Raw genomic sequence first — 25,364 nt, 5'->3', positions numbered from 1 at the left:
TGAATTTCTCTGCTACTGTGGTCCCTCTCCAGCCTGGTAGCAAGACCGAATGTAATTCTCCAAGTGGGATTTGACCCGGGAGAGTAAAAAAAGGCCATTGCCGACCTCCCTGACTCTCAAAGACTTTCTATGTCTGTTGCTGCAGCCTAAGACCATAGATTCCTTAGAGTGACCACACATCCGCTGATGGTTGGCACTGTTCATCCCTCTGTACTACTGTTTAGAACCTAAGTACAGAATCTGCATTTGTCCATATTAAATTTCTTCCTCTTAGATGAGCTCATTGCGTCAGCCTGTCAAAAATAATTGGAATTAAATTCCAAAGCCATACTGGACCCTGCACCCTACAATGCCCTGTGGCCCCACAGTGGGAGAGAGCCACTGGCAGAAACCCATTCCAAGGCCCTGAAGCCCCCTCCTCCCACCTCCTCCACTTCCCAAAAGCAGGAACCCGCCCCACCTGTCTCTCCTCCGGTGTTTCTTCTGGGGAGTTCCTGCAAAGGAATATGTTGGATCTAAGGATTAACAGCCTATTTGTTTAAAGGGCTTATTACTAGTGCTTAATGCTATTTTTGCAGATAAAAATGAGTCAGTTATAGCTGGAAATACATTTCTGGTTGCATACATTTCTTCTAGGTGGTTGCCCAGTCCCCATCAAGGGACGTTTTCTCTCTTTACCAAAGGGCAGTCCTTTTCTTTTTCTTACCCCTCTGACTCCCAAGCCATGTAGACGTTCCTTCTTCTAGGAAGAAACAACATTTAAAGAATGGATCCTAAATCCATGAGGTGGGTGTAACTGCGGCACCCCCACTCTGTGACAGGGATGAAGTGAAGGATGCTGAAGGGACCCCTGAGAGGCCAACCTCCAGGAGAAGGATGTGGCCCCTGTGAGGCCTGTGTCCATACAAGTATCAGTCTGCTCCATCAGCCCCAAATGTGGCTGCCTTTTATTGAAGGTATCTCTAGGTCTTCCTTGGTGACAATGGACTTCTGTGTGCATACTCAACCTAATGAGACCAGTGCTGGTCACACACTTGGGTGTCACCTGTATGAGGACCAGAGTCCTTTGTGGGTGGCTCAGGGGGCTTCCCAGGGTCACATCGAGTTATGCTAAGCCCCAGCAAAGAACATTCCAATGTCCCTTGGTCATTGGAGAGGCTGTATGATGGCCTTTCTCATGTCCCTAGAGCAGAGCTATGAACTGCAATGTGGTTGGATGGCCCCAAGCTGGGAGGTCAGGAGTGGGTGGGGTATATTTGTAATAGGCATCTCAAACTTAATATGCCTAAGAAAGAACTCTCTTCCTCACCACCTCCAAACAGGCATGGGCTTCCCCCAGGCTCTCCTATCACAGAGAATGGCATCACTATCCTTCCATTTGCTCGAGCTCGAATCCTAACAGTCATCCTGAATTTTTCTCTCTCTCATCCCATGAGGTTCTTAAATAGAATGCATCAGCCAGTCCTGCGGCCTCTACTCCAAATTTTATAGCAAATCTGTTGCATATCCACAGTCACTGTCCTCATCTAGTCAAATGTATTTCCTGCCTGAAGTATTGAGACAGCTTCCCAGCTAATATTCCTGCTTCCACTCTTGTCGCCTTATGGTTTATTCTCCACATCGCTGTCCAGGCAGGCACTACCAGTTGGTCAAAACTGCCATGGCAGATGAAACCCACTTGCCACCCCCCTCAATTCTCAGGAAGGGGAGGCTCAGAGGGGTCAGCTGACTTGAGGTCATACAGCTAGCGAATGATCGAGCTGAGATGGAAATGAATCTGGGAAAGGAATATTGCCTACCAAGCACCGCCCCCCCTCAATGACAGCCCCCTTTCCCGGGGAGGGGCCGCTCACCCGCGGACGGCGTGCAGCAGGCGCAGAGAGGGGTATGCGGTACGCACGTTGACTCGGTGCTTCAGGATGAGCTCATTGACCCACTCAACACGCTCCTTGCCACCCCTGGCCATGAAGGCGGGGATCCACAGGATGCTGCCATTGAGGCTGTGCAGCCGCTGGAGTAGCTTCTCTCGCCAGGTGGCGTTGACCAAGTCCTCAAAGGCACGCTGGATGACTGAAGGGTTCATGGTCACCAGGTCTGTCTTGAGCCCCACATCCCGGGCGTACTCCTGCACCGGGGCAAGGTTGCACCTGGCAGAGAAAAGACAGCATAGTTCTTTTGGGAAAGCTGAGACACCTCTGCTTATATTTAATTTTATCCATCCTTTGCTTCCTTTTCATCCCCAAACAAGGATCCCCGGCATCCTCCTGCACTCACTGGCTCCTCCTGTCATCCTGTCTCCTACCACACATATTTACTAGGCATTTAGCGTATACTCAGAACTTCACTGCGCCCTGGGGATGTCAGATGCCTGCCTTCTGGAGTTCAGTATCCAATAGAAGAGGAAGGAAGCAAGTAAGCTAGCGCTCAGCCCACAAGAGGACCATGTTCTTGGCAGGTGTGACCTGGCCACATTAGGTAGCAGAGGGAGGGCTCTGAAGAGACATTCCTAGGTTCAGAATTCAGCTCTGACACTTCCTGTCTGTGTGATTCCGGGCAGCATGCTCAACCTCCCTGTGCTTCCTGAGAGCTTCCTGGCGGCTAAGCAATATCCTCAACAATTTTTTTAGCTATGATAGAGATCAGAGCAGCACCCCTCCCAGGACTTAGAGTCACCACACACCCAGTCCTTAGAACACTGCCAGACCACAGTTAGAACTCAATAAAAGTTACTGTCATCGTTATGGGAAGGAGGAGCATCGATGGTCTTCCTGGAGGTGGTGACCATTGAGAGAAGTCTAGAAGGATGGACGAGCAGAAGTCCAATAGTGGAAAAGGCACTTTAGGACAGTGTTTGTTTACCTTGTCAGATCAGAAGAATCACCTCAGGCAATTGTTAAAAATACAGATTCCCCAGGTCCATCACCTGGAGATCCAGATTCAACAGGTGAGCCTAGGAACTGATATTTATTTTTGCAAGCTCTTTAGTTAAGTCTTATAACCAGGCAGTTTAGGAAACATCATTCTATGGCATTTTAGGTGCAAGAAATGTTTCCAAAGGCACAGAGTTGGGAAACTTGAGTATTTAGGGGAATGCAAGTAATTTGGTGTGACTAGAGCATATTGCATGGAGGACATGGGGCAGGAGAGGCAAGTAGGGTGAAATATCAAAGGGTCTATATGTCAGTGACTTGGTTCAGAGGTCAATAGGGAGCCACTGAAGGTTCTTGAGCAGGAGAGTGACATGGACAGATTTGCATTTTATGCAACAGTTAGATGACAATAAGACAAAGTAGTAGTATGTATCGGAGGGGGTGGAATTGAGTATCAGAAGGCAAGTCTGCAGGTGAGAGAGGCAGCTCATGCACAAAGGCTGACACTGGCCTGAACTAGCTGTGTGACCTCTGACTTTCTGTACCTCAATTTCCTCATTGCAAAAGCCAGGGAAAAATAGAATTTTCCTGACAGGATTGTTGTGAGAACTAAGTAAGTTAATAGATGTCTTGTGGATGGGCATTTGTTTATAGGATTCTCCCTCTGAAAGGTTTTGTGTGTGTTTGTGTGTGTGTGTGTGTGTGTGTGTGTGTGTGCGTGTGCACGTGCGTGCGCACGTGCGTGCATGCACCCAATGACGTTTTAATCCCCAAACATCTGGGAATTGACTCTGCACATATGTGACCCTAAGTTAGGCAGTCACCTCAACCTGGCATTGTAGTCTTATGGGGACCCTGTGGGGACCAGCCCTCCTGCCTGGCCTCAGTTCCTAGCAGCACCTTATGAAACCTATATGTGGTCAGGCAGTGAGCTCTATGATGCTTGAATCTACCTTCTTGTTTCCATGTCTTTCCTCATGCCGGTTCCTCTGCCTCAATCTTTAATATCCAACGTCCACCTCACTCCACCCCATCCCACCCTCACCCCTTCTCTGACTCCCAGTCACACAAACCTGCCACACTTTTTTTCCTCTTTCCCTTCCTTTTTCTATCTTTAGACTGGAGGGCTTTGCGAAGTGGGGGCTGAGCCATTATAAAAGCCAGGCACAGGCAGAACCTGGCAAGAGATAAACTAAAACAGGTTTGGCTGCCGGGCTGCAGTGGCTTTTCCATCCCAGTGGATGCAGGAGTAAACACACTGTCCAATCCCACGCTCTGAGGTTCCAGGAGCTCTAGGATAAGGCTGCTTCCCAAAGCCCCAGGACAAGGCTTTCTTTGCCTAGGGACAGCCCCAACAGAAACGTGAGATGCGGTGTGTGGTTCTGCCAGAGCGGGGCCACTGTTTGGGCTGAAACTCGAGGCTCTCTGTGCCCTACTTTTGACCAAGGGACAGCAAGGCCTTGTTTATAAGTCTGTCTGGTTTGGGGGTCAGGTGTCAGGGCCCTGGGTAACTATTTCCAGGTGTGTCCCAGGAAACTGAAAAATGAGAGATGACATTTCAATGAGAATGATGGTCAAGTATAAACCCCAAGTTTCTCCATTGCTCTCTCACTTCCCAGATTTGGACTCTAGGATATAAAGTTACTAGTAGAGTATGACCTTCCAGAACACTTAAAAGACTTGCGCAAACTTGGACCAGCCAGATTTTCTTACTAATCATTTGTAGCAGGCTCTATCCTGGGCAGGTAAACTTTTTCTGGAGAGGGTCAGATAATAAATATTTTAGGCTTTGAGGGCCATGTGCACTCTCTATTGCAACAGTTCCACTCTTCCCAACCACACAATACCACATTGTAGCAAGAAAGTAGGACATGAAAATGAATGGGTGTGGCTGTGTGCCAATAAAACTTTATTGGTAAAAATAGGCTGTGGGCCATAGACTGCCTACCTCTGTACTACACCGGCAAGTTCCACCCTTAACTGTACAATAGACTTACCTGTCTCCCTGGGCCACATGCCCCCTGCCCCCAGATTGATTTAATTGGTTTTGTGTGCAGCCTGGACATTGGGAATTTTCAGAGTTCCCCAAGGGATTTTAATATGTGGTCAAGATTGAGACCAGAGGCATCAAGGTGTTTTTTTCCTTTCTATTTTACATGCATTTATTTCATTCTAGTCACAGTGTACAATTGTTGTTCAACACATAAGGGTGAGACTAACCCAACCAGTTTGTGTCGATTCAATCTCTTGGGACCACTGGCAGCACCCAACTTAAGTATGCCTGCTGCTCTGGACCCAGAGCCCCGCAGTGGTTACCTTATGACAAAGCTGTGCATATCGATCTCCTGCCCACAGCCGCTGTTCAGCAAGACCCCTGAGTTGCCCACGATGGCACAGGTTCGGAAGTGCTTGTTTTTCAGCGGGGAGGTCCTGGGGAGGAGCTCGTAGAGGTTCTGGGACACATTCATGGTGCTGTCTCGGTCGAAGACGTAATGAATAATGTCTCCGGGCTTCAAGGTCCCCTTGAGGACAGAGATGTCCTTTTCAGCATCCAAGAACTTCAAGATTTGTTTCCTACAAAACCCAAACACACACCAGGATAAGTCTCTTTGGTGCCAGCTGCCCTTTGCAAACCCAGCTTTTCCTGGCCAGCGTCACCCTGCAGGGCAGCTGGAGCCCAGCACACAGGGAAGAGCTAAAGTTCTGATGCCCTCAGAGGTTCTGGGCAGGGACTGTCAGAAATGGCCCAGAGGGGATTATGGTTGGTGGTGCCAGCCTGTTTGCCATGGTTATGCCTACTTCCTATGAGGTGTGCAAACTGCCCTGGGAAATGACTCCCTTAGGATACAAGTGAGCTCATCACAGAGGGCCCTGGAAGGGAGTGTGACCCACATTCTGGTTTTCCCAGGACTGCTTGGTTTTAGCGCTTCCCAGGAAATCCCTCAGTCTTGGGGAAATGCCTACAGTGGTCACACTACTTCCCTCCTTTAGCAGGATCCAGGGCCATCATGTGACAGCAAGTCCTAAACTGGGAGCAGGAAACCAGAATGACACGTCTCTCATTCCTCAGTGGTCTGTTTTCTCCATGGAAGCCTTCTTCGGGCACAGGAGCCTTGCAAGGGGTGAATGTGAATGTGGGTACCGTGAGGTGTGTCAATCACTCCACCTTTGAGAGACTGAGGCCGTGAGCTGGTCTGTTGTGCGGAGTATGATTTCCCAGCTCCCTAACTGCTGTCTAGTCTGAGGTTTGTAAACAGTGAGGCTCTGTCCCACGGAGCATGGTTCTTCATGTTGTTTCAAAACAACGATGATCACAGGACAGCTGTCTAGGCTTTAGGGTAACTTTGATTTAGGGGGAAATTCTAGAATCATCTAGCATAGTGTGTAGTCACAAAAAGAATGGGTGTCCTCTAGGAATCACCAGAGAGTTTTACTCAACCGTGCAGGCCTGGCCCCCAGGAATCTGAGGTTTTACTTAAAGAACTTTCTAAATCACCTAAAATATCTTTAGAAATGATTCAAGTCATAGAGAGAAAGAAATTTGGTACCCAGATCAGCTGAAATGAATTTCATTTCCTGCAGTGAGCCCCCATCTAGAACAGACACAATGATGCCTTTTCTGATACAAAGTCTGCTTTTCCTCAGAGCCCCAGAGGGACAGAATCTTCATGTGCTTTGCAAATGAGAGAATTTGCAAGATGGTTGCCCCATTGTACAGATGGTTACGCTGCCTCCTGAGCGCCTGTGGGATCTGAGATGTTCAGAACCTGTGGTGCATCCCAGCACGACGCACATTCAATCACTTGGGGGACCATAAAGAACACAAAGGTTTCAGGCTGGCACCTGAGAAACCCTGGTTTTGAGTGCCACCTAGGTCTCAGCACACTTCCGAAAGCGCCACAGGTGACTTTAACGTGTGTCCAGGCTTGAGCATCTCTGATATAGCCACGGGGCATTAGGTTGCTTGGCAGGGCACTGCGCTCTTCTCGTCTTCCCTTATCAGTGACCTGGATCTCTCGCTATCGTGCTGGGGAAGCCCTCTTGCTGAGTAATTTGTATCTCTTGATAGAAAACAGAGGCACTGTTTTAACTTACTATGCTTTACCAAGTATTATACAACTTGACAAACTAATAGAGTTTGGAAAATGCTAAAACCTTTGCAGTGATTTACCCCAACATATTTAAAAGCAAAGGGAGCACCCCAGAAAGCCCATAAATAAGAGCTCTGTGAGTGTATTAATCTCTAATTAATTATGAGGAATTGTTATAATTATTAAACATCATTCCAAATAACTCACAGAATCTTTTATTACAAATAATTTGGGTGATTAATTGAAGTCGAAGGGAATCCCCTCCCCTGAAGGCACATTATTCCTGCCAAGGTAGGTCCCCATGAAGCCACAGTTTCGTCTTCTCCAAAAGGAGTGGGGGTTTATTTCTCCAATAGCAGGAGAAAGGGCCAGTCACTCACAGGTGGAGTAGTGGGGTAGACAGTGCCTCCCCCCAAATATATGTGATGTGGCTTTATTTGGAAAAAACATCTTTGCAGATGTTACTAAAATTAAGGGTCTCGAGATGAGACCATCCTGAATTACCTGGGTGGGCCCCAAATCCAATGACAAGTGTCCTTGTAAGAGACAGGAGAGGGAAATACACAAACACCAAGAAAGCCCTGTGACCATGGAGGCAGACTGGAGTGATGCAGCCCAAAGTAAAGATAGCCTAGAGCACCTGAAGCTGGAAGGGGCAAGGAGGAGTCTCCCTAGAGCTGTCAGAGGCTGTGCTCAGAATTCTGACCCCCAGACTGAGAGAGAATAAGTATCTGTTGTTTAAGCCACCAAGTTGGTGGGAATTTGTTATGGCAGTCCTGGGAAACTAAGGCAGGTGCTCTCATTGATCCCACAGTGCTGCCGATCCGAGGCCAGTGATGTAGGCCTACTGCTGTTAGGGCAGCCATGACCAGAGTGGAGGGTCCATCCGGGGGACCTCAGAAGTAGTGCTCAGTGAACAGTGGCAGATGGTGGTGACAGGAGTCAGCTCCTTTAGATGGTCTCAGCTGCCAGGTCCCCCACACCTCCTCATGTCCCAAAACTAAGCCTTGAGAATGAAGGTGCTGGAGCAGTTCCGTTTTGACAGTGCGTGTACCTGGAGGGGATCTCTTCCCTGCTCTGTGTGGTGACACTTTTGGTAGCTATGGGCAAGGTTGACCATTGTGCCCCAGTCACCTGTTCTCTGCTCCCTCCCATGGTTATGACCTGGGAAGGTTGGCCACATAGTTGAGGCTTTCCCTATTTGGTCCTGGGTACTCTACCAGGCTCATCACCCCCATTCCTACCTCCTGCTCTGCACTCCAGTAGCACTGAGCACAGACACCAGAGTTCAGACTGCGTACAAGTGGAACGCAGCTTGGTATGCCTGGCAAACTCTTAGTCATCCTTCAAAACCCATTGCTCCTTTCCTGGCCAGGCTAGCCTTCTTGGTTCTCTTACAAAATGAAGTACTCTCTCCTCAAGTGATCCTTTTATCTCCCCCTATTTACAAGATGCAATACTGCCTATTGTGTGTATCACACTGTACTGTCCTGTTTTTGCTTATATTGTCTCCCCACTAACATGCCTGGTTCATGTCAGCGTTCTGGGACCCCAGTGCGATGCCTGGAAATGAATGGTTGGATTATACTGACCAATCTTTGCTGGGTCAATAATGGTGATATCAAAGGCAAGTAGCGAAAGTGCTGAAGTTGAAATTCCTGTTACTGTTTCCCATTCCCACCACCCAACAACAACTGCAGAGCTCTGCCTTTGCAATCAGGTGTCATGCCAGCTCCAGTGTCACCCGATCGAACTTTGGCTTTTCATTTTCATGTTGTCGGTGAAGGCAGCCTACTCAAGCAACAGGACTGTGTGTATGTGAGGGGTGGGGTGGGAGGGAGCTCTCCAAAGACTCTGAGTGGGAGGACTGTCGCCTCAAAAGAGGGCGCAGATGCCAGGTAGTCCCGAGCAAGACACGTCTCCTTATCCAGGGAAGGACTGCTTCCCTGGTCCTCTGGGAGAAGCCACCTGTGGCCTCCACCCCCCACCCCCAGGCTCTCACTGCTGCTGACCTGAGAGCCCCACTCCTTCCAACCCCAGGACCTCAGTTCCTGCCAACCTCCCCAGCTGAGTGGCTGCACACACATGCTGGGCTGCTGGGCCTGCCTTGGGTTTTTATTTCCAATTGACCGCTTACAGATGAAACCTGCCTCAGTGGGAGGTAAACATTTTATTTCTAGCCTGACTTCTTTAGATGATAGAGAGCGGCAATTGATGGCTTGTGCTGAAGAAGGCCAAGCCTGTCTCTCATCCTAGAGGTAATTACCACTACCTGATCCTCAGAGAGAGCGTCTGGTTGTGCCTCCACTTGGCTGAGGCTGGCTGGATGTTGTGTTTAATGCTCTCATTACTTCTGTCAACAACAGCTGGTGATGAGGAGCCATTTATCACAACTTCAGCTCTGGAAGGGAAGAGAGAGGAAGAGGGTAAATATGATCTGTTAGCATGCCAGTGACAAGGCTAATAGTTTTGTTTTTGCTGGGGCTTGAATATAAACTTCTTCGGAAGAGCAAAATTGCAGTGATTACCTGAGAAGGGAAGGAACTCTATTTATCTTCTAGAACGCACCAACTTCCTCCCTAAGGTGTAACCTACATTCAGTCTTGGAAGCAGCAAGGGGGTGATAAACTATCTTTCCCCCATCCCACCCCCTAATGTGCCTTCCAGGGAAACCTAGCCGTCACGGTCAGAATAGTAATACTCCCTCAAGTTACTTTCACAAAACTCCAAATAGCAGTTGCATTAGCAGCCAAGTATCATGATGGCTTATAGACTTCATAAGGAGAGAACACAAACTTGTATCCTCCCGACCCCACCACTCCCTCCTATGCAACTGAGATGCCACTTCAAACATCTGCCTTGTTCCAGAGTAATGGATGCTGTCTCTCCCCCCCAGCAGGGGAGCTCCCTCACTCATTTCTGTATTCTCCAATGGTCTCCCATAGCAGGTGCTCAATAAGTAAGCGTTTGCTGCATTCAAATTTGAATTTTGTCCTGGGGGAGCCTGGATGAATGAAGGAGCTGGCTGGCTCTGTATACCAGGGACACATCACAATTCTGGGTGCACAGCATCTTTCCAGCCAACTCGGGAACCTCAGGCATTACACGCCCTGCCTCAATTCAGAGGCTTGAAATCTATGCTAGTAGGTTTCTAAGAAACTAGGTTACAATTACATCTAAAGGCAGGAGCCAGCCTGCCTCTGCTGGCTGCACGCAGATGCATGTGGGTCACCTCAGAATCTCCTTTGTGCTGATGGCAGAGTCTCCCAGTTCCAATGATAACTGGATTCGTGAGGCACAATTCTGGAGCTTTAAAAAAATCCAAACTAGACACCTATATCCTTTGCATTTATCTTGGAACAGCCAAGTTAAAAAAGAGGAGAGCCTTTTAATGGGGTTTAAACCCAGTGCTATTTTGCCTTTTGTAGATAGAAAGAAATTCCTTTGGGGGTACACATTGCCTGTGCACTTTCTCCCCAGACAGCTCCATTCCTCAGTATTCCTGACTCCTCTGGATGGTATCACTTGTCTTGGATTTAAAAACATGTAACTTTAGCAGAGACTAAAAACTAAAGAGTTACTGACCAAGGCTCCTTTAGCATGCAGGCTTAAGGGAAGCCTATGAGAGGAACAGAAGACTTGACCCTTTGGAATTTTTTGCTGCTTTCATGAAAGGAAGCAGAGGGTGGAGTGGAAAGATTTCACAAGTTGTGTGACTGTGGGAAAATCACTATCTCTCTGAGCCTCAGGGTTCCCATTATAGAAAGAGGGTATAGAAGAGAGAGGTACCCAGTGCTAAGGATCTGGAATTCTGAAGCTTGGGCTTATAAGACTCTAAGTCAGAGCTATGGGGCAGCTGCCATTGGTGGAGAAGAGGGACTCAGAGGCATGGTCCAGCCATAGCCAGTGGCAAGCCTGAATCTGTTGGCTTGCAAAACATTTGCTCGCTCCCCTGCATTGAGCTGTCCCCCAGCCAAGGACTGTCATGGGAGGAAACATTCACAGAATTTAGAATGTGCATTCAATTATCAAGGTTAACATTACTGAGTTGACTCCCTAATATTTTTAAGAGGTCTCAGCAAAGTTTCTGAATGCTTCATTTTCCATCTTAATGTCCTGTACAAGTGATCTACAATGAAATTGGGTGAAAGTCCTGATTCCCTTCAGAGTCTCCATTGCTCAGCAAAAATGCATTATGAATAAGCTCTTTGGTGGCCCAAGTGCTTCAGAGTGGGTGAACTCTTTTCCAGAAAGTGACTCTTGGCATCTGAGTTTTCCATCTCTGTAGCCTCTAGACCTTGGGCTATTTCATAGACTCTTTTATGGACAGTTCTTCCCTCCCCCACAAAGTGATTAGGGAAATGCAAAGCCAAAGTGAAACAAAACAGATCTATTTGCCAAGTAAGAAGGGCACCATCCAGCAAAGAGGAGAAGCAGATTAATAGCTGCCTTACAGCAAAAACAAATGAACACAAAATCTAATTTACAAACCTATTAGATTTGCTATGTAAGCTGTTCACAGCCGATCTGATTGTACCTCTGCCTCCAGAATTCCTGCAAGACAAAGGAAATGCATTATTTATAAACCCAGCTCTTCTTTGCAAAGCCTCTTCAATTGTCAGGAGATCCCGCAGCCGGCCGTGGAGAACTACAGAGGGTGGATGAGGTCTCACTCTCCAAGACGGGCAACATCCTAACCCAGCCACAAACCCAAGCATCTTACAGGGAAGTGGGCCTCCCAGATCCTCCCCAGCCTCCCTCTTGAACGCAGTTTAATTCACACCAAGGTTTCCACTTGAGACTTCCATTTGAGCCTTGAGACAAAGTCCTTTAGGACACCGTTCCTTAGCATGTCTCAGTATCTGCTCCCTGGGTTCTCTGGCTTTCGCTCACATGTGCTAAGATGTCGTCCATGATGTTCTTGCCAAACTTGAGACACCAGAAGTTCCACAGAAGCAGCAAGATGACCTAGCAGTGCCTCCAACCAAATGTGATAACATTTGGCTTTTGGTGGCAAGAGAAATAATATTAAGTGGTATCACTTTGCGGGGAGCAGGAGTTGGGTGACTAATGGGGCCCTTTGCTTGTTCCTCTGGAGGATAAGTCTGTGAAGTAAAAGTTTCCTAAGGCCCCTTCCAGCCCCACCATCCATTCAGTTCTGTCAGAGTCCATTCTGGACCTGGGCTATCGGCCATGAAGTCTCGCCCTGCTTTGCTATCACCCTGGGCCAGGGCGTGGACGAATCCATCTTACCCTGGTACCTCGCCCACTCTGTGCCCTATGTACTGGTTTTAAAAAGTTGTATATGAAACGAATTATTTTAAGTTAACTCATCTTTTCCTACTGGTTACAGGATGTGTTGTTTGAGGCGATACCGCTTCGTACTTTCTTGTTTTTGTAAGTCCCACCTAGCCTTCCAGTCTAGGTGTTGGTGCAAAGAAACAATCGAGGTCGCTGGGAAGCTGTGCATTTTAGGGCTAATGTGCTTTAACAAGGACTCTCTGTGGGGGTTAATGCCCATCTCCACGCTGGTCTGAAGTCCGGATGTTTCTATCGGTTTGCTTCAGGCTCAGCATACTTGTAGTATAGTGTGTGTGTGTGTGTGTGTGTGTGTGTGTGTGTGTGTGTGTGTGTGTAAACACATAGGCTTGTCTTCCTGATATACTTAAGTATCTTTTTAAACTTTTTGGCAACAGGCAATACTGTCCTATTTCACAGCCAGATGACCAGACAACAGAAAGGAAGCTGTGACTTTCCCAGTGTCTCAAATGTCATCATTCCCAGTCTAGTTCTTAATTACACAAAGCATTGTTGGTTCTTCACACTTTAAATTAATACCTACTATTTCTTTTTTGTCCCTCCTATTTCCACTTCGGACAGCGGAGCTCTTGACTTCTAACTCGGGGTCTGGGAAAATCTGGCCAGCTCTGGCTCTGTAACCATAACCCAGTCGGGTCAGGCCCCAGGGGCTTCTTGGGCACGCTGCTGTCCACATGTCACTGACCTTTGATGTCTCCTATTCTGACCCCAGCTCTCAAAATCAGCCTTCCCTGCAGGGAGGGAAGACCTGCTGGGCCAGACATTAAGTCAAGTACAGTAATTAAAAATGTGGTAATAGTTTAAAACCAATGAAAGGTTAATGGAACAAAAAAGGCCATCCAGAAATGCTGCATATAAGAGTTGATATATGATTTTTATAAATCATTATCAATGAGAAATTCAGTAATTGGTTTGGAGTAGTTGGTTTCTGATCTGGAGGTGAGTTTGGGGGAATCGGTTGAGTGTTAACCCTATTCTAGACAGCAAAATAAATTTCAAGTGGATTTAACTAGTGTTTCCCAAGTTTCAGTAGTTCTCATATCCCTATCAACAGTTTGCTATGTTTGTTACTTACCCACACTATTATCTACTTAAATTTTAAAGTGGAATCATCTTTAAAACCTTACTCTAAGCCAATGCCATCTGTGAAAATATAGGTTTGGTACTATGATTATATACCCATTTGAAAAAACATACAAAATCATTAACACAAAAATGTTTATCAATGGAATACCTAAAATTGTCTTATATTATTACCAAGAATACTTACAGACTGAATTAAATAATATTTAAATTATAAGTAAAAAATAAAAATGTATAAATAAAATTATTAATAATATAATGTATTATACTATATAGTATATTGCATGTAATACATGTTATATATTAATATATTAACAGTATAAAAATTTATAAATAATTTATTTAAATAATAAAAAATTATAAATTTAAAAAATTTAAAGAAGGCAATCTGTAAGAAATTGGTAAGAAAATGGAAGAGAATATTTATTAAATCTTTGATAAGATATGAGGAATGTGTGTGAAAGACTTTTTAAATTCAGAAGTATAAGAAGAAATTGTAAGAGAAAAATGTAGATGAATTTGACTTCATAAAAAATTTAAAACTCTGCTTATACAAAAAGCAAACCTCAACCAATCCTGGTCAGTGTCTTTCATGAATTCTGAGAGGGCTCCAGCTGAGGAGAGCACCACATGGATGCATCTGTCTGGTTAATGGAACCAGGGTCAGCCAGTTCCTAAAGATGCTCAACAACGGGCCTTGGAGTGCACCTTTCAAATGCAAGTCAACCCATCTGGAGCCCACACCCTTGCCATCTCCTTTATCGGGGTCTCACACTCTGGACAACTATTCCCCTGCCTTACTTACCCCAGAGCCAGGTACTAGACAACTGGGGACAGCCCCTATGCCTCAGAGCCCACTGAAATTATTCAAACTAGCCAATCCTAAGTCTGCTTGCCCTGCCTCACCCTTCCTTCCCACAGAAACCACAGTAAAGGCTCTTGACCATAGTTCCCCTCACCCCCTGCCTTGTGAGCGACCTGGTGCTTCTCCAGGTGGCCCTGCATGGTGTGGTGTGCCCCTCCTCTTGTGATCTAGGAATACAACAAACTATCTTTTCAAAGGCAGTAGTCTCCTAATCTGTTGGCCTGATCATACCTGAATAATAACAAAACCTATATTAAAACAAGGGGGCTTGTTCACTTTCTTAGCCTTGCACAGTACCTTGCCTAACCAGGGCTCAGTAAATCCAATCTAACGTCAACATTACATGGGACTTTCCTTCCGAAGTTCCCTGCAGTTTGCGCGCCGTGTTCCTGCATATTATTTATACCTGAACAAGACACAGTTATACCTCTCAGATATCCACAGAACGGAACAGACCATCATCCAAGGACTCCCAGGCTGCAGATATTTGGCTCAAAATGAATCACATGAAATGGCAAGGGTTCTTTTCCTAATTAGCTTTTGCCTCCAATGTTATTAAAATAAGCTTACAGCCCTTGTGATGGGGGAATGCTGATACCTGCTTGGTCGAATGACAGAGTAAGGTGATTGAGAAAATTCTGCCAAAGATAATTCATAACATGCTGAAATCACAGAAACATAGATGCTTAGATCATTCGAATGAGAAAATACATGGGAAAGCACTTGGCACACTATGAAGAACTCTAAAAAGCAAGGTATAATATTAATAATAACCACTGTCCACTCTACCCTGCTAAGGATTCTCAGCCAGAATGATGACAGAGGCTGACTACTTTAAAGCTCTACGTTTTAGGATGTCTCTTTTTTCCACCACCAACATGATATCCCTCTAAGTAGAGTATACACAGTAAACTAATACATAAAAATGACATGTTAAAAAAACACACCATGCACAGTTGGGTCTGTTTTTAGTAAAAAGCAGCTAGTAAACTTGAAAACTTCATTTTCGTTTGGCCTCTTCATCCAAGCCTAGGGTCTTTTGTGGTGTTAGAATCACCCACATTCTCCATTTCTCACTGGAGAGTCAGGCTCAGTAAATGAACTCACAGGCACTGACAGCTTTAATTAAGAGTCTGGACCCAACGTAAACAGTTGATTAGACTTGAAAACGGAAGATTAAACTAAAGCACAATTCATGAATTTGCAGATGGTCTCTCCTTCACGGTTTTGGGAGGACACTGAATGCTTTTTTCAATTTGTGTGTAAGCCACTGGGGTTCCTGCTTGTTGACCCCCAAGGGACACACTATAGGTTATGGCCCCACAGTCAGAGGGTGGAGAGAAAAGCAAGGAAAGGGGTGATTTATTTGGAGTCCATCATATGAACAGAGCTACAGCTTCCAACAGAGTTCAAGAGTATTTTTTTTATCGTGATAAAATATATCATAGAATTTCCATTTTAACCCCTTTAAGTGTACACTTTAGTGGCATGAGTATATTCACAATGTTGTGTAGCCATCACTGCTATTATTCTCTAGATTTTTATCACCCCAAATAGAAACTCTATACCCATTAAACAATAACCTCCCAATCCCTCCCCACCAGCCCTCTATCTCTATGAATTTGCCTATTCTAGATATTTTATGTAAGTGGAATCATACCATATTTGTCCTTTGTGTCTTGCTGCTTTTGCTACGTAGAATGTTTTTAAGGTTCACCCATGTAGTAGCATGTATCGGAAGCCTGGCTTTGATGCGGCAGTTCCAAGGAGGCAGAACAGGAGAGGGACAGGAGAAGGAAAGGCCACTTTGAAGTATCGTGTCTGGAGCCTTGAGCACCTGTGATTAAAGCAGGATCAGAGGCCCCATCAGCTGACCAGCGCTTGAAAGGCACTCTCCTGCCCAGGGCTGACTTGAGTAGGAGCTTCCTGAAGTTGCTGCTGGAAAAATTGAGCTTTGCTGCCCATGTCCTGTCCATCTGAGGGGCTGGTTGTACTTGGCCAAGCGCTCAGATGGGCAAGGGGCCCAGCCTTGGATGATCCAGTGCAGAGCCTCACCATGTGGCTGGCAGTGAAAGTATCTTTAGTTGTCCTAGCACAATGGGAAACGTGGTGCCCCATCTTTGGACTAGACCAATCTGCATTCCTGATGGGTCTCTCTCTGATTCACTCTGGGCAGGAGGCAGTTGCATGACTTCTTGTCCATAGGCTTGGTGATTCATTTTGGTTTGGTTAGGGGGTGACTCTGAGTCACCCCCTACCACCTGGATACCTCCTGCACTAGTGAGAACTTCTTCCAAACTTCCCAGTCATCCTGGTCTAAGGCATCTTCAGTGGACCCTATTGGGTAGTCCTTGATAAAAAACTTATACCCATTCATCAGCTAGTTAGAGATGTAACAGGAGCCATCAGGAGACCTGAAGTTCAAGGTCATACTTTCCAGATTAAAAACTAGAGGCACGGCATCCATGCCTCCTTATAAGTGTAGCCAGGCTTTCCAGTTCATCCCACTGCAACCCCAAGGTTCTGTGTCTTCTAGGATATGAGTTGGCAAACTTTTCCTTTACACGTCCAGACAGCACATATTTTAGGTTTTGTGGGGCGAGAGGAAAAATTGAAGATCTTATGTAGGTGCATCTACTTAAGCAACAAGAGCAAAAACAAATTTCCACAAATTTTTTATTGATGAAATTAAAAATATAGTAATAATTGAATACTTTTTCAGTAATAGATTTATGTGAGAAGAATGTACTTCTTCTTTGGGGGAAAGGTTTTGCTCAATTGAGGTTCAAAGTTGATGTTCTTGGCACCATGAGAGAAAGGTGGCCTCATTCGTCTACAAGCCTTTCCTTGCTTCTCTCACACACTACGATCTCCCCCCTGTGTGAATTCACTGAAATGTGTTACCTAAGTCTTTCTTTTGGATCTACACTCTACCTACCCACAAAGTGATGGAGAACTTTGTGTATGAGAAGCCAGTAGAGAGCACAAGCTCTGAGATAAGGGTCTCTGGGTCTGAATTCTAGCCGAAATCATCATTAGCAAAGCTTCTGTTTTGATTCCTCACCTATAAAATAAGTAACAGTATCTACTTTATGGGGTTGTTGGAAAGACTACGTGAGCTAATGAATGTAGAGATTTAGAATAGTGCAAGACATATTGTAAAACACTCTATATTAATGTTATAGTTACTTTGATTTCCCCCAACTATTTAAAAACCTCAAATCAACTTGGCTTGAGGGCCACATGATAGCAGGTAGCTGATTTGACCTGCGAGCAATACTTTGCTGTCCCCCTACCCTAGAATGTTAAGACCAAAATGCCCCTCTCCAAAATGCCATATTTCTCCTTGATGACATCATTCTGGTTGAGGTAGGTGTCAGCTCCCATGAGCACAGCTTTCCTAAAGTCACAGCTCCAACAGGGAGGACCATGAACCCCCGCACTGCCAGCTTATTACCAGTGTGGAAACCACCGTGGCTTACTCTGAAAGCTGGAACTGGGTGGTCACTTCTGGATTGCCAGAGGGGACTCCGTGTGACTGTAAACATCACAGCAGCTTCAGCTTTAGAGGCAGCGAGTGATACTGCTGGTATGACGCTTGCACCAAAGTTATATTTAGTCCCAGTGCCACCCATGCCAATCACCAATTTGTTAATGTTCTCCAGTTCCACCCACTCAACGAACTTCTTGCTCATGTCAGGCCTAATGTCTGTATCCATGTTCTCAGCAGTCTCTGAGACACCTTTTCCTTGAGAGCAAGTCTTATGACTGTACCAAAGCTCTTGACCTTCCCAGATACTGAAACAATGCTGGGCACAGAGCTCTGAAGAGACCAGTTGGGTTTCAGCCTTGACATTGGTGTTTCCATGACAATCGGGCTTCCATGGATGCTGTAGATGCCAACGGGGAGGTTAAGTCAGCCAGCTCATGGGTGTCTCTCTTCTGCCCTGAGCTCCCCTTACTGACTGCTCAGCTCCTTTCTCTGCCATGCTCCCTTCCTTCATGTTAAATACTAGCTTGATTTGATTTAGCCATCTGTCTTGAGTTCAGCAAACTTGTGCTTATTAATCAGCTTCCATCAGAGTACAAAAAGGTGCCAGTTCACTCTGGGTCCTTCTTTCTGCTCAACTTCAGGAAACTTCCATGAGAACTTAAGGCTTTGATTAGGTTCCAGCCAATTTCCCTAGTCTTTCTAGAAAAGTATGTCAAGAAATGCAAATAAACAAGTCATGCTGATGCCAAGCATCTCCTACCATGCTTATTCCTGACCCTTTCTCATCATGAAACTGTCACCTGCAACCAGGGGGGCCCAATAATTTATCATCTAAACCAGGGCACTTTCAGAGTAAGCGCTCAGTGTGCGAGCTCGCCTTCCTCTTCTCTTTAGTGGCCTTCTCAGCGTAGAGCAGGGAGTGGATGAGAATAGGTCAGCACCTATTTACTGCCCTGCTCTAAAATGTTAGAGCAAAGAAGTTAGAAGCAAAGCCAAAGGATTAGCTATTTCCAGTGAGTGTGGACTCCCCTTTCAACAGGGAAACCCATTGAGGGTGGTGCCCAGCTGTGATGCTTTAGAGCTAGAGAAGACCTGTGCATTCATCTAAACCTCGTTTCAAAGATGGGCAACTGAGGCCCAGAGAGCAAGAGCTTCTCCTTAAGGTGAAGGACCTGTTGGTGGCAGATTCACACGAAAAGCCCTGATCTCTGAGCTCTGACTCCAGACATGTTCCTCATGACCGCACAAGAACTCTCTCCCCTGCCAGCCCGCAGACTTCTCTGTCCTGCGCTCATCTCTGCGTGTCCCCAGCATCTAGCACAGGGCTTGTAAACCCCTGCATGTAGCGAGGCAGATGCATTTCACTCACGCAGCTTTGTGGTGACCACAGAAGCCCAGAGGAGCTGTCACAGAAGCCAGGTACCAGGGCTGCCGTGAGTGCCTTGTACAGCTGCACCTGATCGGAAACATGGGCTTTTCCAGCAGACTGGCCCCGTGCAGACAGTGTGCTGGTTACACAGAAACGCTGCATTTGAAGAACAGTCATTGAGCACTTGCCAGGTGCCATGCTCTGGGTGTACAGTGATAAACAGAGCAGGAATGGATCCTTCCCTTGTGAAAAATCATCTTGTGTAAGATGAAAAAACTAGAACAGAAGTAAATAGTCCAGCACCGAGTCCAGGTGGAACCATCCTCTCCAGTGGCCAATCTCCACCTATTTCCAAGACAGGAAATAAAAACAACACGGCACAATGGGGCTCTGATGAAGACCCCAAATCCAAAAGTCAATACATTTTACTTTATTTTATCTCAATTGATCTCAGCTCTGAAATGTTCCAGCTTCAAAAGGTAAGATTAGGTACTATTAAGCCAGCGAGACCAGCATTGATTAAAAAACCCTCCTTGATGCTATAGGATGCAGGAGCTTGTGGATCCTTATTAATCTCCCCGTTATCAGCTTGATCGCAGCCTGCCAGCAGCCAGCTCAGCTGATTCCCAATTCTGGCCACATCCCTCCAGTCCTCTGGCTTCTGTGTACTAGGCCATGGAGCCTGTATAGAACCATGAATCGCCCTGCTAACAATACTTACTTTATCTGTGGGCTGGTCTTTCTTTACGGAATGGGGTAAAGGAAATGGCTTCATCTTAAATAAGATGGAGCGCCATAGATTTCAAACCAGACACTTATGCGGGAGCTCACATAACCCACCATACTTCCTCTCCTTTGGTCATGGAGAGAAATGCAGTCGACCCTTGAACAACAAGGGTTTCAACTGCACGGATCCACTTATATGCCTATTTTTTTCCAATACTGTAAGTGTATTTTCTATTCCTTATGATGATCTTGGTGACATTTTCTTTCCTCTCACTTTATTGTAAGAATACGGTATATAATACATATAACATACAAGATATGTGTTAATCAACTGTTTATGTCAACCGTAGGCTATTAGTAGTTAGGTTTTGGGGAGTCAAAAGTTATACGTGGATTTTCGACTACAAAGGGGGTCGTGCTCTTAACCCCCGAGTTGTCCAGAGGTCAACACTATATAACTAATTGCAGAATGTAGGTAGCAAGGACCTTTCTGAGCTTCCAGGAATTAAGTCCCTCCTTCCTGCCCTCCCTCCTTTCCTTCCTTTGTTCTCCAAGGCAGCACTGACTCTCCGCCAGGCTTTGTGCAAGGAGCTGGAGGCGCAATGCAGAAAAAGGTCCTGAAATGGTCCTGGCCCCTTAGGGCTACAGTCTAGCAAGACAGAAGGGCACAGCAAGAACTAGGGAGTGTGAGGACTTGCAAAAGGAGGAGAGAGTGCAAGAGGCTGCAGGATGGGGGCTGACCGAGTGGTGCTGCTGGGGTGGGGAGCCTTTGGGCTGAAATCATCCTTGCCTTTTAAGTCGTCCACAAGACTGTTTGATTGGAGGATGCTTTGTTTGTGCATTGAGCAATTCCCCACATACAGTGGGAAATGATATCTGGTACTTTTTCTGGAAAAGATGAACTCGCTCTCTCTGGAAGCTTTGCAAGGAGTTGTCACAGCTTTGCCACCACAGGGCAGGTAATGCCATGTGGAGGAAGGAAGGCCAAGTGTGGTCACTGCATAGGCTTCAGTCGTTTTCCTGGTCTGCCTCATGTGATTGCATAATTTTACTTTATTGACTTACTACTTTTCTTTAAATTGATTCACTCGGAAACATAAATGAATTTATCATAAAAGGAATCTTGATATCACTATCATAAATAGAATACCACTATCCCTTGCCCTAAATAGAAAGTAATGGCCAAAATAAATACAATTATGTTCTTGGCTTCCAGCCTGCCGGGAGGCTGTCTTTATCTGAAGGAGCACATCGGTTCTAAAAGGCCCCCTACACTTGCCTTCAACCACCCCTAGAGGCCTCCCCCCTCCATTCCTCCATTTTTCATAACTGAGAGTGGAGTTTGGAATTAGACTGCAGGCTGGGCAAGCCACGAAAACCACTCAGGCACCCTCAAAACTCTAGGGAACTGTTACTGTGTGTGCCAACTGTGAAGTGGGGCCATTGGCCGTGCAAGTGATCACATCTTAGCCAAGCTCACGAGGGCTTAAGGACACAGCCTAGGAGTGCTTTGCTGACCAGCTTCTCTGGAGATTTCTGTCGCTGTTCTGACCTGAGCTGTTTCTCATACAGACACACTGTAGTCTCCTTAAACTTCTTTAAAATCAGTTCAACCCTTGGCTAGGATGTCTCTGTGCTTTACCTCACACCTTGGGCCTCATGTGGATGAGGAACAAAGAGAGAGAAGCAGCCTAGTGCCCAGGGCTAAATCCTGACACCTGGGAAACAGTGGCCAGACCCTGATAAAACCCAGTCCTCTTTTCTGTTTTTATTAAGCAGTTACTTTACCTGTCTCAACTTACTTGCCCATAAAGTGGGTTTGCAGGGGTTTTATAATAAAGGTGTGAAATGATGTATGAAAAACTCCTGGTGCACACACAAGCATCCGGCAAGTGTCTGTAATAATAATTATTATTAATTTTTCTGACATCCATTTGAGGGTCACTGTAGACTGACTCTGTGATGGGCAACAGAGATCCTCAGACAAGTTTGCCCTGGTTTGGTGGACCAAGATCACTGCCTCGGCCGGGACTCTGCACAAAGCTGGGAAACCAGTTATGTCCACCAATATTGGGAGAGTTATACAAATTACCTGGCGTCTTATTATGATGCAGGTTCAGTTTCTTTAGGCCTGAGTCTGGGATGAGGCCCCAGATTTTGCATTTCTTCCAAAACTTCAGATGATGTTCATATTGCTGATCTGAGGACCACACTTTGAGTGACAAGGCTCTAGCCCAGTGGCTCTCCCAGTGTGGTCCTCGGAAGGACCAAAGGTATCAGCATCACCTTGGTGACAGAAAGGCTCAGACCCCACCCAGACCTGTTCAATCGGAAACTCTGGGGTGGGGCCAGCACAGCTTCTAACAACCTCAGACGGTGCTGCACCACAGCTCTGCACATCCTGCCACTGGAACCCAAAGCATGTGCTCCTACCGGTTTTCATATGGGAACTGAGTGGCATGAGCCTAAAAGGGAAGAGACAGCCCCATCTCAGCAACTCCCAGCCACGCAGGAGCCAGATCTCAGGATCAGCATTTGGGGACCCTCTTCTCTTTTCAGATTCACCCTTGAACCAGACAGGCAGATGGTAAGGAAAGGAACCTGGATCTGGAAGGGAGGAGTGCTCTGGGCTGTCTGCCCTTGATCTCCAGCCTGCCTCCTCCATGTCTCCCTGCCCTACCACTCTGTGCCTCCCACCCATGTGGTTCAGGCTTTCATGAGACCTATGGGCCCCTCCACTGAATGGGAACAGGCAGGCAGGCCAACAGCATTTACAGAGTACCCGCAAAAAAGTGTATATGCGCGCGTTCCACAGCTCTGACTTCCAGAAGGTGTGTCCACATATACTCATAGCAAAAAATGTTATTTTGCTAATTGTAGGTTTGTGTCCTTTCCTCTTTTCCCCCTCCCCACCATGCTTTTTGTACTGTACTATTTTTTTAATTAAATAATACATTGATGTTGTTTTGTTAAAACCAAAATTCCACTCTTAAATCAGTGTGTCTTGAGCACCTGCCAGGCAGTCTTTACTGGTTAGGGGACAGATCAGGCATTATCCAAAGTCTACATGAAGTCAACCCCCAAACTTCTGGAACCTCAGAGGTGCAGAGGAAGGAACTTTGCTGCGTACAGGAGAAGAGCAAACGAAAGTCACCCGCCCTATCAATTTACCGACTCATTTTCTCGGGATATCTTATGTCTCCTCCCTTCATTATTTAAGCTTTGCTGGCATTTACCGAGAAAGGTGTGGATTAATCCTGGGTATCGCTTCTCTGAGCACAGCCAATATTCTTGTTCTTGAAATTGGAGATGGGGAAACCTAATAACAAGCTCCCACACCTCACTGGGCAGACTCCAAGGGTGGCCGCCCCTTCCTCAACATCCACTGACATGTTGTTCCCAATGGCCATGCCCCATTGTGATTGGGAGGCTCCTCTGACCTGTCATGAGTTGTTTCCATCATCTCAAATGTTTCCAGCTTCTTTGTACAAACTTTGTGTGGTACAGAAAATGGGACTGAGAGTGTAGGGGGCCCAGGGCCGCAGGAGAAAGAGGCACAGGAGCCCAGTGACTTCAGTGTACAAAAGTAATTAGAGTCAGTAGTGTGAGCCCTGGAGTCAGGCAAACCCAGTTGAAATCCGAGCTCCTTGTTTCCTGGCTGTGTGACCTTAGCAAGTCCTGGAACCTCTCTGAGCCTCTGTTTCCTCATCTGCAAATGGGCAGACAGGGTTAGGAGGGTTTAGCAAGTGACCCATGGAGCTCTCAGCAGAACTGCAGGCACGATCGATGCCCACCCTGGGATATGGGGCTCACTGTGCCTGTACCATCTCCTCTGCAAAAGTCCGTCTCCTCCCTCACCACATCCTTCCGTCCTTGCCAGGCTCCACTGGGCCTAAGGAAGCTGACTGCTGGAGCCCTTCTCTTTCCCCAGAAGAAAATTCCTCCAGGCCTTAATCACTGTGTTGTTTTTCTCTTCCTTCAGCTCCCCCCACCCCCTGTAATGAGACAGTCAAACAAATACCATGCTCCAGAGCCATTCCGGTGAGACTCAGTGGGGGCAAGGAGGTGGCTGGAGGAGAGGGAAAGAGAGAAGGCACAGTCTGTGTGTGGTGGGATCACTGTCCTGCAATAAGGTGATCCGGGGCTGACAACCCTAAATTGTATCGATCTTTTGGGGCTGCCGTATTCCATTACAGCCTCACCTGTAGCACACTGTCCCCTCAGGTCTCTTTCAGTGTTGCTGCTTCCAGGTTTTCTCCCATAGACCTTCGTGTTTCCAAGCGTCATCCTTTGGAAATCCGAGCATGCATATTTTCCCCACTCAATGTCACTTAGCACATTTTTGGAGAGTTCTCCTTGTTCCCTGGAAACCGGGTTCAAACCCCATCACTGCAACTTACTAGCTCTGTGACTTTGGCTGAGTTACTTAACTGCTTGGGGGCTTAGCTTCCTCACCCATAAAGTGGAGATAACAATAACTCAGACCTCATGGGGTCGCTGGGAAGATGACAGGCGTGACTATAGCTAAAGGGCTTAGGATATCACCTGGCACACGCAGACATGCCCAATATGACTGTGGTAATTCTCTGCTGACAGGGAAAAGATGTGTGAGGGGCTCTTCCAGGTAAACTCAGAGCCAGACTGTTGGATTTCAGGGGTCAGTAATATTCCTGGAAAATTGAGGTTGGGGAGTCATAGGTTAACCAACCTCTCCAGCTGAGGAAGACAATCACAAGTATTATCTACCATCACCCTCTTTCAGGAAAGAAGGACTGTCAATGCCCAAAAGAAGAAAAGAATAGCATCTCAGAATATAGACTAGTGCTCTCTCCCCAGTTGGAGCAGTCCCCTTCGCCATTGGTGAAGTCTGTGAAAGCTGACACTGAGAAAATGCTGGGACAAACAGGTCCCGTCAGGACACCAGGCAGCTTCCTAGCCGAGTGACGAATTGCAGGCCACTGGGGAGAATTTAAAACCAGCCCAGCTGCCACCCAGGAGAGTGACTAATCCCAACACTTAAGGACAAGCCCCAGACCGGCAGTCATTCAGACACGGGATGGCTTCCCTGGGCACAGATGGCACCTAAGCGTCTCACCCTGGGGCTTCTCGTGGGGAGATGGGCCTGTCTCCTGACGCATCACCCCCCACGGCATTCAGGTCCCTGCCACTCCCTCGGTCATTTTCATTGCTCTTCCCATCTGTCTGTCTAAGTCGCTTTTGCTGAGACAGCTGAGAGATATGAGGCTCCTCAGCTTGTCTAGGGGCCACACAGCTGCCACAAGTCTTGACCGATCCATGCCCATCCCCTGGTTTGACCAGTGTTTGAAAATCAAAACATCGCTTACAAGTGCTTAAGAAAAATCTTCGAGATGAAACACACGGACCCGGCCTCACCTTTCTTGTTCCTTCAATATTTCAAACACACGACTTCCAGCATCCTTTCTGGGGACCAGCCCTTGCAAGAAAAGAGTTAAGCCCCAAGTTAAGCCTGCTCTTAATGCCAGTACAGAAGCCAGTAAGGTGATAAAGATGGACAGAGCTGGCACTT

General features: G+C 46.6%; 1 protein-coding gene across 4 annotated transcripts in view; it reads right to left on the bottom strand.

The window, feature by feature from the left end:
- ST8SIA2 (ST8 alpha-N-acetyl-neuraminide alpha-2,8-sialyltransferase 2) overlaps positions 1 to 25,364 on the bottom strand; it is a 42,058-nt gene that overhangs the window by 10,644 nt on the left and 6,050 nt on the right. For 2 of the 4 annotated variants that reach the window (XM_081124400.1, XM_081124401.1), the window contains exons 2-5: positions 11,453 to 11,515; positions 9,234 to 9,362; positions 5,187 to 5,444; positions 1,854 to 2,147 (exon numbers count right to left, since the gene is read on the bottom strand). In XM_081124400.1, the coding sequence (XP_080980526.1) occupies positions 1,854 to 2,147; positions 5,187 to 5,444; positions 9,234 to 9,362; positions 11,453 to 11,515 (744 nt within the window). Of the gene's footprint in view, positions 1 to 460; positions 495 to 1,853; positions 2,148 to 5,186; positions 5,445 to 9,233; positions 9,363 to 11,452; positions 11,516 to 25,364 lie in introns of all 4 variants that reach the window. The other 2 variants (XM_081124402.1, XM_081124403.1) reach the window with 2 other exon arrangements.

This window comes from Miniopterus schreibersii, assembly GCF_964146895.1.
Source record: "Miniopterus schreibersii genome assembly, chromosome: 22".
Taxonomy (NCBI): domain Eukaryota; kingdom Metazoa; phylum Chordata; class Mammalia; order Chiroptera; family Miniopteridae; genus Miniopterus; species Miniopterus schreibersii.
This window is presented reverse-complemented; position numbering and strand designations above follow the sequence as displayed.